General features: G+C 44.5%; 1 protein-coding gene across 2 annotated transcripts in view; it reads right to left on the bottom strand.

Moving 5' to 3' along the window:
* The window catches only part of Entpd1 (ectonucleoside triphosphate diphosphohydrolase 1), a 71,062-nt gene that overhangs the window by 3,235 nt on the left and 53,839 nt on the right, over nucleotides 1–13,988 (bottom strand). For both annotated transcript variants that reach the window (XM_021633096.2, XM_060389283.1), the window contains exons 4-8: nucleotides 11,599–11,749; nucleotides 10,825–10,984; nucleotides 9,643–9,882; nucleotides 8,318–8,578; nucleotides 2,874–2,993 (exon numbers count right to left, since the gene is read on the bottom strand). In XM_021633096.2, coding sequence (XP_021488771.1) covers nucleotides 2,874–2,993; nucleotides 8,318–8,578; nucleotides 9,643–9,882; nucleotides 10,825–10,984; nucleotides 11,599–11,749 — 932 coding nt within the window. The remainder of the gene's footprint in view (nucleotides 1–2,873; nucleotides 2,994–8,317; nucleotides 8,579–9,642; nucleotides 9,883–10,824; nucleotides 10,985–11,598; nucleotides 11,750–13,988) is intronic.

Below are 13,988 nucleotides of genomic sequence, written 5' to 3'. Positions count from 1 at the left end.
CTCTCTCTGTATGTGTCTGTGTGTCTCTGTACTTCTGTCTTTTTGTATCTGTCTGTCTGTCTCTCTCTCTCACACACACATACCACATTTGACAAAAACAGCCTTGGAAGACACCTTCAGAAGCATCTTGCTAAACAATGCTGATAGTGCTGACATCCCAACCTCTGTTTTCAGTTCCTTTTTGCATCTACATTATAAAAAGCAATTGTCCCAGGTCTTTTCATTCATCCTGTACTCTAGGGAAAAGAGCAAGAGATGCCTGTCACTCTTTGACCATAACCACTCTGTTGCTGAAAATATGTAGTCAAAAGTTCACAGGCTGCTCAGCCCCTTTCCTACTGAGAGGGCAGATGGCCAGGGCACAACCCACCCAGCACACGGGTATGTCTCAAATGGGCCTTTCCTCCCAGCTACCATGAGCTAAGCCACAGATACCATCCGTTAAACATGTACCACGCACTCAGAAGTGGGCAGAACATTTTACATGTAAAATTTCCTTGCCCCAATGCTTCCAAGATCTTGCCCATCTAATGAAATGTGTCCTCTGTATATCCTTTCTGACTGTGATCTAAAAAATGCAGGGGAAAAATTCTATAAGACCCAATATTTCTTCAAAATAAAACTCTTTGTGAATCATGCATACAAACAACAGACCCCAACATAAAAAGACGTCTGTAAACAAACCACCAGCCAGTGTCACACTGAATGAAGGGAAAGCTGAATATTAATGAGCTTTGCATGTATGTTTGTCAAGAAACTTGGCACCTCCCTCTCCTTGCCTTCTTTCTTCTCTCTCTGGTTTTGGTGTCAGTGTACTGCTGAACTTGCCGAACCAGTCTGGAAGGATCACTTCCTACTTACTGTATGGAGCACTGCTGTTGGTTCTTCCTAAAAGGTTTAGTAGAACTCATCATATGGCTTGGCTCAAAGTCAAATTCAATAATACATTACAAAGATCATGTACCATGATCATGTTTGGTTTTATTCTAAAGATGTAAGAATGGTTCACCATGTGGAAATCAAGAAACACAATACAGTATATAAATAAAATAAAAAAATCATATAGTCATCTCAACAGATACATAAGAACCCTTTGATAAAATCCAGCATTCCATTCCTTCTGATAAGAGCCCTGAAGGAATAGAAAAAACACACCCCAACATATGAAGGCTGCTTACTACACAGCAATAGCCAAACATTATATTAATCAGGGAAAAACTGAAAGTATTTTCTGACCACTCTCTCCACTGCTCATTGGTACAGTGTGTAGGTTCTAGTAAGGCATCAAGCAGAGAAGGAAACAAAGAGAAGGAAGTCAAACCATTCCCACTGCAGACACGTCAATCATGCCTTATCTTTTGATCTGGTAGAGCAATGCTACCAGAAAACACTTCAGTGTTACAATTTAGTCAAAGCAGTAGGATACAGAATAGATACACAAAAATTCATTAACTTTGCTATACATTAAAAAAAAACCTTACAGACAAAAGAAATCAAAAAACAATTCCACTCACAGTCGCCTCAAACAAAGAAAAAACAAAAAAACAAAAAAACAAAAACAAAAACAAAAAAAAACAACCTAGGAATAAGCCTGATCAGAAAGCTGAAGCGAACCCTGCAATGAAAACATTCACCCTGAAGAAGACACTAGCTAGAAAGCCCTGCTACCACATGGGTCAGCATGATCAATATTGTCAAAGGAGCCCTGACACACTGTTGACAGAGCAGCGTTGTCGTTCTGAAAAACAGTACAAAATTTCCTCAAAAATTATCAAGTGCTGATGACCCAGCAATTCACTAATGTGAGGATATTCTGGAAATAAAATTAATGCCAGACAGATGGGGACTTAACCTGCATCAGGAGGTAAAGACATAAAGAAAATAAGGCTATATAAAAAAGTCAAATACTAGTTATCCATATAAACAAACACAGACACACACATACCACATAAAGAATGAAATCTGCCATTTTGTACAATACAGGTGAACCTGAAGATTATTTTTGTTAAGTCAAATAAACAAAACAAAAAAAGACAAATACTGAATGATCTTGCTCACATGAATTATTAAAAAGTTAAGCATTCAAAATGAAATCCACTGTTAAATAATTACTAGATAACTCAAAAAGATTTCATAGTATTGAGACAAGGAGCAGTGATTATCAGAGGACAGAAAAAACAATGGTACAAGGAATGGTAAGAGGTTGGTAAGGAGGTGAAAGGTCATTGCCAGATAGGAATAAGCTTAATTTTTCTCTTGAGTGGTAGGTTTACTATAATTAGCAATAATAAAATACAGATTTAAAAACCTAGAAAATGTTGAATGTTCTCACCACATAAATAAATGGCACATCATTAAGGTGATAATTATGACCATTATTCTTATCTGTTAAGTACATGATGCAAATTTATACCATAAAAATGTATCAGTCAAAACTAAAATAAAACAACTTTTTAAGAATAAAGGGAGGACTGATGAGGGAATTCAGGGATGATCTTTTTTATCCTGCAGAAAGGACAGATGCATCTGCTTCTTTCTTTCAACCTTACTGTAAAGGCCATGGCAGCCATCCTGTACCCATGACAACAGAACTAAAGGAGCAATGGGGATGACTTAGAGAGACGCCACCAGCCCCATGCGAGCAGCTGCTTGTTGCAAAACTGCGTGCTAAGTGAGAGAGGAAGGATGCTGCTTAAGCCATTATAAACCATCAAGGAATGGTGGTAAAGGCATTCCTAGGCCCACTCTCTAACCTTCTCTAACACATTTGCTGGACCTCTGTCAAACCAGCGTGAGGTCATGTGCAGATTCACATCCTCCATGACACTGAGGATACAGGACCAATTTTATAGTTGTGGCTTCTGGTCACTTACCTCCTCCCAAGGCTTTGAGCAAAAACTTTTTAATATCTCAGTCAACTTTTCCTGAGAGGAGACACTGTCTTCTGACATCTTCTTAAAGAAATCCATCACAAAGTAGAACGCTGAAAATGCCTGTGGGAGCAGAGTGCAGAGTTTCAGGCTGTGTCTAGCGCATAGAAACATCAACTCAAATTTGCCCTTCAGAGCTCAGTTCTGGCTCTTACAACAAGGGAGCCCTGAACTGGCAATCCCATGCTGTAAATACGCTGTCTTGCTTCAGTTTCAGCTAAAACAAACCCAGTGGAAGTTTCTCTAAAGGTACACAGTTTGAAACTTTTTAAATAATCTATTTCTTTTTATTTTATGCACACTGGTGTTTTGCCTGCATGTATGTCTGTGTGAGGGTGTTGGATCCTGGAATTACAGACATCTGTGAGCCTCCAGGTGGGTGCTGGGAATTGAACCCTCATCCCCTGGGACAGCAGCCAGTGCTGAGCCATCTCTCCAGCCCTGAAACTTTTTTATATAGGACTCATATCTAACTTAACAAAAATAAGTAACTGTGTGCATTAGTCAGTTAATATGACACACATTTGTATGGATTAATATTTCTTTTTATTTTCTAATCTTGATTTTTCCAGCACTTGCAGTCTAAATGGTTAGTTACCTGGTAATATAGCTGATATTCTACTTTTATCAGCTTTCTAAGAAAATAATGAAGAAAGTTAACTCAACACCAAATTTGTCCATAAACGAACAAAAAGGTGTGGCCAACATATACTGATGGGGACGTTTAGATGAAGCTGTGGTGAGCACACTTGTGAAAACAGAAACAGGCTCCGCATCTGGGGTCAGGAAACTGCTCCCAAACTGACTGCTTGGCTTGTCCTTACTCCCTTCTGTATTCTGGCTTGTTCATTTGTTCCAGCTTGCTTGTTTGCTTACCAAACACTAGGGTTTAGTTTGGCTGTGCCATGGCAGGAAGCTTTATAGAGATAGGGTCATTGTCAGGGCTGGGATTACTTATCCTGGCATTTGCATCTGAATCTGCCTTCCAAACTCTTGTGTGGACTCGGTGGCCCTTGGCCCCTGTGGACATGTTCACTTCCAGAGATTGTCCTGCTTAGTTAGGCTCATGTTTAGAATTTAATCGTTATTTTCCATATACTTTTTGGTGTAGTAAAGGTCCCTAAACTGGGGATCACAGATCCACCATAAAGGATCATCCTATAAATTTTATGCAGATTATTCAGTTTACTTCAAGATGTCCATTTTTCTGATTGGAAGTTCCTTAGCTTTCCTCAAATTCTTCAGAAATTTGTGGTCCCTTGAGGGGTTAAACAAGACTGGATTGCTGAAGAGATTATGCTGAGTGAAATAAGCCAGTCACAAAAGTACAAGTAGCATTTGATTCTGCTGAAAGCACCTTGAATAGCCTGGGTAGGGGTGGGAGCGTTGTCATAGAAATTAAAAAAGGGAAGGGGAACAGAGTCTGCTCATCCCCCTCAGGGTCCTCCATGCTATGACCTTTGGAGAATGTTCAAGAGACAAATTGACAGTACTCTGAAATCCGAATCCTGGATGTCAGAGAGTTTCAGATGGTGGGACATTTTGGCCTTTGAAAATATTTCTTCATTTACTGCCATAAAACAGACCTAAACCTAATGGAAAAGATAAAAATGTATGCACAGCAACACTGCTGTGTCAATAGGGTGCCATTAACAGTCAGGAGGAACCTAGTGGTGCAGTACTGAGGCATAACAGATGAATCGCTGTAGTCTATACCGGATGACTGTAATGGCTGGATGGCCCCTTTGTGTTGCTTTATGGTGAGCTCAGGTGGTGTGCAACTCTGGCTGACATGGGCATAGCACTTCTGTTCTTCCCGTGAACAATTCATCTTTCTAGTGCAGTTTGTACTCCATCACAAAGTTCCTGCATATTTCCACTGCATGCAATACACATAACACACATGTTTTACATGACTGTCGAGGCCATTGGCAAAGCTTCTAGTCAAAGGTAATATATTACTAGCAGCTAGGTTTTTTTGAGGGAGCTCAAAGTCTGGCCAGTAGCAAGAGTAGAGAATAGACTTCATACCCTGTCTAAATGTTATCGCTGCAACAAGCAGTAAACCAATACCACCATTGCCCTCCAAACCAACATACAGGGTGTCCTGGCCCAGGTTGCTTCATATCAGTGATAGTGGCAGCCAGTGAACAGAAAGGTCATTATGAAAGGCTTGGTGACAGTAAAATGGTTCCAAGTAAGAAATGGATATGCCTTCATCAGCAGACGTGAATGACACCAACAACGGTGCATCTCTATTCCAGATGCCACCAAAGGTAACTACCCCATTAAACAACTTGTCAGTGTTCAGACAGACAGACAGTGGACTTTATGTTTCTGGAGCAGAAAAGGGCACACGGGCAGCAGCTGTGACAGGCTGTGCTGCACAGATGTGAACATGCAGCAGTAAGCAATTAGACTCATCCACACAACACAGGCTCCTCCACACTGTTCCCAGAACTGCAGGAAATGAGCAAAGGAGACATCAGAGAGTGCTCCCGGGGGATAGGCCCCACAGTGCTAGCCCTGCAGCACACAGGTTTCTGCTTTGCTTCTCATGGAGAGCCTGCACTCACTGACCACAGGAGTCCAGCCCTCCTGTGTGGGAACAAGCGAGACCGCTGACAGCCTGAGTGCAGGGCGGCAGAGTGGAGCAGGGCGGCAGAATCTGCACGGGGTGGACGGCTGCAGATCACTACTCCTCAGGAGCCATCAGGCCAGAAGCAAGCAGCGCAGAGAACAATAAAAAGATAAGATAAATCCACATGAGCCCCGAGCCAACAAGGCCCCTCCACGTTAGAATCACCTCATTCCAACTACTAATCCAGGTGCCCAGAAAACTCAGAACCACAAATGACAGAGAGACAAATGGCAGCTGCTCTAACAGCTGAGACTCCATGCATCCTGGGGCTGGGCCCGGGGCACAGCCGAGGAACTGTCATCCAGCCTTCTATACCATCCAGCAGTTCCGCCACAGAGCACAATGCCTTGGCAGCAAAAAGCAAAGGGCGACTGAAGCTGAGACCTTAGGTGTTGGATTTCACCCCTTGACCAGACGGTGGGATTGGCGGAGGATGGCATTTTCCAGGCAGCAGGGGGCTTTGGGCATTTTCCCTAAGGATGCCTCTGTTTGCTAGCAACAAAGGTGTTTTTGTAAGCCTAGATTTTCTCTGTACCTTTAGGTTGTTTCATGTCTGGTCATGTTGAGATTCTTTGAGAACTTCATTTTTAATAAATGTTTCCAAACCTGATTTTCTTCAAAAAAAGGAGAATAACATGGAAAGGAAGAGGAGGAAGAAAAAAGGGACACCTGGTGGCACATGATTATCAACCCAACTAATTACTTGGGAGCTGGAGGCAGGAGGTTTGCAAGTTCAAGGCCAGCCTGGACAACTTAACAAATCCCTGACTCAAAATTTAAAGGCATCTATTAATAAATTTTTAAGTAATTTTTAAATAGTTACATATGGATTTTCAATTGTGGTTTTTATTGGCCAGCAGGGCACACATGTATGTAAAGAATTTTAAATGAGCTTTAATTATACTTCTCTATTTCTGTTCTTTCTTGTTTATGCAAGTTGTACAATGTGTTCTTAAGAAATAATTTCTAAATTACCTCATAATAATTCTCAGCAGATGTTCTCTTTCCTGTTGGTGTTTCTAATTTGCCTTGACATTGGCTCGATCTAGATGCCAAGGCCACAGTGTAGCCAGACTGGAGGACCCGGGTGATTTTTCTACTGCGTTTACAGAGTGACTTATAGAACATCAGGGCTGATGGCTATCTTAGCAAAACGTCCCTCTCCATAAATGCCCACTCCAGACTAACTGGTCTAGAAATGACAGGAATGGGTTCCTTCAGACAGGAGTCCATTCATTTGTCTTTACATTTATCCTCTTAGCTCCAAGTAGAGTGAAAAAGCCCTTAGCTGTCTCCAGCCACCATAGCCGTACACCTCCCTTTTTTGTCCCCTTCCTTCCTCTTCTAAAAATTTCAGTCAAGTCAGGGAAGGGCCCTGGTCCCCCCAAAGCCCCATGGCAGGAAACCAGTACCAGTTTAGCCACATGGCACTGAAGCCGGGTTCTGGTTTGGGATTGATGCCAACAGCCGACCAACCATTCTCTGCTAGTGCTGTACCCTTCCCAGGAGTCCTCGAAAAGGAAAGCTGTGGTCTCACAGCAAGGCATGGCCGGGTCCATGGCTCTCTCCACTGTTTCCTCAGAGGTCAGGTGAACTGAGGGCACCTACAAGGTGTTCAGTCAGGGGTTCAGCCAGGTCTGAGAACAACAGACCCTGTGCACTCCCTGGAGCTCTTGATGTGACATTGATTGGGTGTGCAGACCATGCAAACAAACAAACAAACAAACAAAAAAACAAACTCCTCTCACCCTGGGGCCAGAGGTGGAACTAAACCTCCTCCTCTCGTCTGTTCTGTTTTCTGAAGGGGGAGAAAGGCAGCCCAAGGCCCTGATTCTTCCATCAGTATTGTGGACAACAGCTGTTACGTTACTGTAACCGTTGCTTTGCAGTCGGCACTTGGTAGATGGTAGGCAACTCTCGCAGCGTACTTCCTAACTGTGATTACAATGGTGCTTGGTCTCAGGAAACATAACAGGCAGCCTGAGTAATTAAGAGCTCAAGGGGCATCTTTCCTTTTTAGTACCAACACTTTTTCTTATTCTGGAATGTTTAGGAAAAGATGGAATTTGGGAGTCAGGATCCGATAATCCCCCCGTGTTCCAAACTGTACTGAAATGGATGCTTATTTAAGGTCTCCCTTTATGGCTCTCAATTTTCTGCCTCCTAAATGTTTCTCAGAGAAGAAATCCCCCAGTGGAGTCATCCCACAGCTGCTGCTACTTCTGACATTTAGAGTACTGCTTGTAGCAGCCTCTGAGTGGTACATATCCTGCAGTGAGCCTCCTCCTCCTTTGTTCATTTTACCCAGGTAGAATAATCAAACAATGATTAACCTAAGCCAAACATGCTATTAATTCCCTTTATCAGATGGCTGCAGTATGTATATTTCACCAAGGTCTGGCCAACAGACTCTGACAGGGTATCTGTTGGCTCTATAGCATGAGAGATACGTAAAGAAAAGCTCTTCACCATCATTCTCATTCCTACCTTGATTTTGCTGGTGAAGGTATAATGCTTGGAGCAGTAGCCACACTTTTAGCATCATGAGAAAATCAAGAAGATAGTGGAGAAGGAGATCCTAGATACTGACATGACTCGGCCAAGCAACAAACACTGAGTTGTATCAAGACATTTTTATGTGTAAGAAAAAAAAGTTTTTATTATTCACATACTTTATAGGCACACCTTGGACAACTTGTAACTTAAAACACTCTAATCAATATAGCTCATCATTTCACAAACTTACCCCGAAACTTCCATGGAGAGGCGGCAAGAAGACGGCATTGAAGGCACAGTAGGAGTAAGGGCAGTAGGTGCTGTTGAAGAGCTCGAGGATGCTCTCTCGGCACTGCTCATAGTTTCCAGTGCCCTGGATGTGAAACTGATCAAACGGTAGCTTCTTTTTAAAGCTCTTGGTGCAGGGCGTGCCGAAGAGTTCACTGACGTTCACGACCTTCTTGTATCCCGGGAGGAAGCACGGGTCCCTGAGGGTCCCGCCACTTGAAGCCTGAATGGAAGAAGCACCTAAATGCCAACTGATAGTGTGCAGCATGGCGTCACCATGCCCTTGTCCTGCCTTCATCGCCCTTGAGAATACATTTTTAAAAGAAGGTTTATAGATTAGCGCCTAGGCGTGGCATGGCATAGGGTGTGTTGGGGTATTTATGCCCAAATCCAGAAAGGCCATCAACGAGGCATGTCCCTGGGCCCTCAGTGCTGAGTACACAGTAGGTTCACAAGCAGGAGTCTCCAGAAGACTCCGGCCTGGGTGTAGCTGTGTCTGGATTCTACCCCTTCTCCTCCACCCCAGGCAGACTGGGAGCTCTGGGAGTGGGTCAATGCCACCCACTCCCAGTATTTTAGTCCAGTAATTTAAAAAAAAAAAAAGATTTTAAGCCCCAAGGTAAAAAGAGAGGCTGCTGTGGATAAGAGCCACATGGACTTTGGGGTCCGGGCACCTCTCAGCTGCACCTGCTTCAAGATGGCAGTCTTGATGATGATGGTTTTAAGAAGAAGTGTTCATGGAGGAGGGTGGGGGGGACTAACTGTCCTTTCCTAGAGACAGGACAACTGGATGTGACAACTTCCCTCTGTGTTTATTTGCCAGGGTGTGTCTGGAAATCTCATTACATCAAGTATCTATTCTTGCATTCAAAATGCAGAAGGCATCTGAGGACAATATTTTAAGAATCGGTTGACAAATCCTGTATCTTCCCTGCAGTGTTTTTTATTTCTCTCTCTCTGATTAAAAAAAAATGGTGCAGACAAACTTATGAACGGTCACTCCTCCTGGCAAACAATGCTCTAGCATGTAGCTCGCATTATCATCACCACTGGGGCGAGAAAGTAATTCCTAAGAAAAGATCTTAGCCGTGTCCTTGGAGATAGAGCCGCAACAAACATGGGATGTCTGGGTGGGGCGAGTCACAGGGGCCCACCAGATGTAGCTTGGTGTCCTGCCTGAGAAGGGACCAGCTTCAGACCAGTTACTGATTACAACGGGGAAAAAACAGGATGTGGGGGCTGAGGACCAGATGTGGGAAGAGCAGAACTGAATTCAGTTGTACTTGCCTGGATGTCCTTGGCCAGTTTCTGCCAGAGTGCCTGGTCCTTCCCATAGCACAGGAAGCTGTGTGTGTACACAGTGTAGTCCTCGCCATAGAGACGGAATTGCAGAGAGTTTTCTGGGGCCTCTAACGTGTTATTTAGGGGCACAAAGGTGATCTGTGTAGAGGCTCCGCCAAGATCCAAAGCGCCAAATGTTTCTTGTTTCCGGCTGTCAGATGAGATGACCCTTAGCCAAGTCTGTTTCTGAAAGAAAGGAAAAATGCTGGAAGTCTCTGAACATCCATCCTCCTGAGATGGAGGACCAGGGGCAAAGAGTGGGGCAAAGCCTGCTTCAGGTTCCCGAAATGAGTATCAAGTCAACAGCCAACAAGTGGGCTTTGAAGACACAACTCAGAGAGCAGCAATGTGGGGTCACAGACAAGTACAAATCCCCACTCAATCTCCAGCTAAGTGACCTGGGCTAGAAAAGATTCTATTTTGAAGCATCTTTATTGGGGGGGGGTACGAATAGGGGTGATAATGTGCCACCTGTGGCTGTTCTGAGCATGAGTCACACCGCGGGCAGGATGCTATGCATGCCTCGCTTAGGAAAGCCATTTTCATTTTGCTTTGCTTTAAACCTAGCCTTACTATGTTGCTCAGGCTGGACTCCAACTTGCAATTCTCCTGTCTCAGTCTCTGCCCAGTCAAGTCTTACTTTAAATAAGATTAAAATCTATTAAATGAGGCGTATTTGGGGGCTGGAGAGAGCTTAGTGTTAAGAGCCCATACTGCTCTTGCAGAGGGCTTGGATTTGATCCCTAACATTGGGAGGCTAACAACTGCATGTGACCCCAGTTCCAGGAGATCTGTCAGCCTCTTCTGACCTCTGAAGATGCTTGTGCGCACATGCACATACTTACACAGAGCCACACATGTACACATAATTTTTTAAAATAAAAACAAAATCTTTAAAGTAGGTTTTAATTCCCTTTTTGTGTCTCCGTGGGATGAAGACATGGCTTTGATAGTCTCCAGTATTAACAGGAAGGCGAATGTACCTCTAGTGATGGTTACAAAGGTGGGAGAGTAAGTTCATTCCTTCATTTGTCCACCCATGATTTCTTTAGCTAACGATCCACATACTTCCTGGGCCGGCAGTGGCACTGACTGTGTAGGAACACCGCCCTGGTGTGAGCTATTTACCTGAGTGAACTTTCCCAGCAGATAGTTGATAGTAATCCACCCGTAGGCGCCTTCTTCTTTTCCTGTGATGATCTTGGCACCCTGGAAGTCAAAGGGGTAGTTGCTGAGGCTCCTCGACACTGCAGCCAGGACCCTGTCTGCTGACTCTTCACTTTCCATTCTACAGAAAAGAAGAGGTGAAGTTATTGCTTTTTGTCTTTGTGGTTAAACTGACCCATTACAGCTAGAGAACCTAACACACCAGACTGGGGGACACAGGCATCACCATCCTTCTGGCTCTCTCCAGATTCAAATCTTGCAGTCACTGAGTATACGTATCTTTTTAAAGTTCCAGGTTAGCTTTGCTCTCTGGCTCAAAAAGTATCAAAGTATCAAAGGTTTTTAAAATGACTTGTGGTGGGAGCTTGGTGTTGTCTGGCCATGTTGAGAGCTGGTATGTGAGGTTTCAGCCATCACTGTTCAGCCGCTGCTCTTTTAGACTTTAGAGTCTTCAGCTAGGGCTGTGGAAATGAGTAACAGATGCCCAAGTTCCCCAAAAGCCACCCTGGGAAACACCTTCCTTTTATTCAGTTCTTAGGCCCTTTGAGAGCCAAAGAGCCTTCAGCGTTGCCATGTGTGATTGCTCCCAAGAGCCAGTCTGAAATACCAAGAGGCTCTGAGTGAGAGGACGCACCTGTTACAGGGGCTGGGCTCTCTCCTAGTTGCCCTAGCTACAAGTCCCACAATCCCAGGCACCTCAGCACTGCCTCTGAGTCCTAGTACCACAGTCTCTACCTAAGTAAGCGCATGCCTGCTGTGGCCCCCAGGTAAACAGGTGTTTCATGCTGCTTGGACGCCGGGATCAGTTCAGTGGACATCTCCATGCACTCAGCCAGGTATGTGTCTATTTCATTTGTTTTCTGAGCGTATTTTGAGATTCCAGGACCTAAGGAAAGATACAGAAGATGGAAACCTTTGAAAGAAAAGGTGTGGGGTGTATCTTGACCATATTAAAGTGTTTGCTAAGAAAACAGAAGAAGCCCAGTGGTGGTGGCACACACCCTTAACCCCAGCACTTGGGAGGCAGAGGCAGGCAAATCTCTGAGTTCAAGGCCAGCCTGGTCTATACAGTGAGTTCAAGGCCAGCCTGGTCTACAGAGAGAAACCCTGCCTTGAAAACAACAACAACAACAACAAAAAAGAAAACATTTCTTGATATGATATATATTAGGTTGTGTTCCTTAGAGGGAATACTGGTTAATTTTTATTGTCAACTTAAGTGCAGTAAGAAGCACCTAGCGAATGAACGTGGTACTCTTTGAGCATGTCTTTCAGGCTGTTTGCAGAGAGGTTTATTTAACTATGGAGGAAAGATGTGGGCTGCACTATCCCGGCGCTGGGATTTGAGACTGAACAAAAGGGGAGAAAAAAGAAGCTGGTGAGGCCCTTTCTCAGCTTCCTGATCTGCCCGGATGTGAAAAGTTCCTGTCACCATGCTTTCCCCACCATCGTGGACTGTTTCCCTTAGAACACAGAGCCAACATAAGCACTTCTTCCCTTAAATTGCCTTCTCAAGTACTTCCTCATAGTCGTGAAAAAGTAGATAATTTGCGTGGTACTGCGTTTGATGTCTTTTTAAACCTTGCCGGTAAAGCCTGCTGTTCAGCAATCTGACCACAAGGTGGAGCAATTTCGTATTCAATTGAGTAACGTCTTCTGACACTTTAGGCTGACCTTACAGTGCCATCTCTGTTAGCCGCTTTTGAATGATCCTTTCACAGAGTCGTAATTAGCAACGTTAGTTCCTAGAGGCCCTAGGTGAAGATGACATTTATTGCAAAAATTAGATATACTGGCTTTTCCTGAAAAGACGGGCCGTGTCACTAACTAGCTATGTCACAGCATGTGCCCTAAAATTTATGGGGTTTCTTCCTTTGTTAGAAGAAATAGAAGCTTCATCTCCTCAGAGTCTTTTCCACTCCAGTACCCTGCCTCTCTGCTAAGACTGTTAGGCCAACTTTCGAGCAAACTAATGGTTGCTGTTGAGAGGAGTGAAACCAAGACTCCTAAGCTTTCTGAGTTTAACCCCGCCATGTTTCCAGCCCACGCTGGGGTGCTTTCCAGACGCTTGGTAGCAAGAGTTTGCTTTCAAGGTGATTATTCAAACGGGCTGCTAAAGAGCCTGTGCGTTTAACACAACGAGATGCCCCATGCTCTAACAGCAGCTTACTTTTGCTTCGGGAAACCTGTCCTTTGTATTTCACTGACTCTGTTTGGAGGAGAAAATCCTGTATTTGTTGGGCCAACCGCATGCATTCCCGGGATGAGTCTCGGAAAAAAAAAAATCTGTTGACTTTTGTTGCTGTTGTTATTGTTGTTGTTAATGGAGGGCAGTGAATGAAATGACAGCCAATGAAGTGAAGGTGCAGCCTCTAGGAACTCTGGGAGCCCCATAGCCGCAAGGCCTAAGTGCTGGCAGCACTGGGCTCCCAGCAGAATGGTTTTCTCTCTTTAGCCCCCTGCCTGGTTCCTTGGCAAATGACAAAAATCAGTGGAAGCAACAGGCCATCAGGTTCAAAGTCAGTTCTCCTCCAGGATCTAGATTACCTGTCTGAAGAGAAACAGTGTGTTCTTGGCTCAAAAGGCCAAGAGAGACAAAGGTTGGAGGGTGGTGTGACGTGGTGTCTGGTGCCTGAGGAAGGGCAGGGCGGAGCAGGTCGGGGAAGCTAAGCCTTCAGTCATCCTCTGGGTGTGACTTGGAGGGGGTGGTCATGAGCACAAACAGCAGAGCTTCTGTGAGGGGCCGGTAGTGCAGCCTAAGGCCCTGGATCACCAGCCAGACTCTGGCCACTTACTGGACACTAACCTTCCAGTCTTTTATTTCCTTCCTTGGAAAACAAGATTTAAATGACCCCAGGCTCCTACCCACATCTGTTGACTCTGCTCAGTTGAAACTCTGGCAGTTAGGGGTCCTACATCCATGTTCTAAGAGCCCCTCCCCTCTGGGTAGTTCTGGGCCATTTCAAGTCTGAGAACCAATGGCTCAGATGTGGGACTGACAGCCAGCCCCATCCGTTGCCAACCTAAGTAACTTTAAACAAGTGGCATGACCTGCCTTAATCTTGCTGCCCTTACTCTAAAAACAGAGCTGCTGCTCTCCACCCAACAGAGCATGAGAGAGAAAA

Source organism: Meriones unguiculatus, chromosome 1, assembly GCF_030254825.1.
Source record: "Meriones unguiculatus strain TT.TT164.6M chromosome 1, Bangor_MerUng_6.1, whole genome shotgun sequence".
NCBI lineage: Eukaryota > Metazoa > Chordata > Mammalia > Rodentia > Muridae > Meriones > Meriones unguiculatus.
The sequence above is the reverse complement of the archived record's forward strand: the minus strand, read 5'-3'. Positions and strand labels throughout refer to the sequence as shown.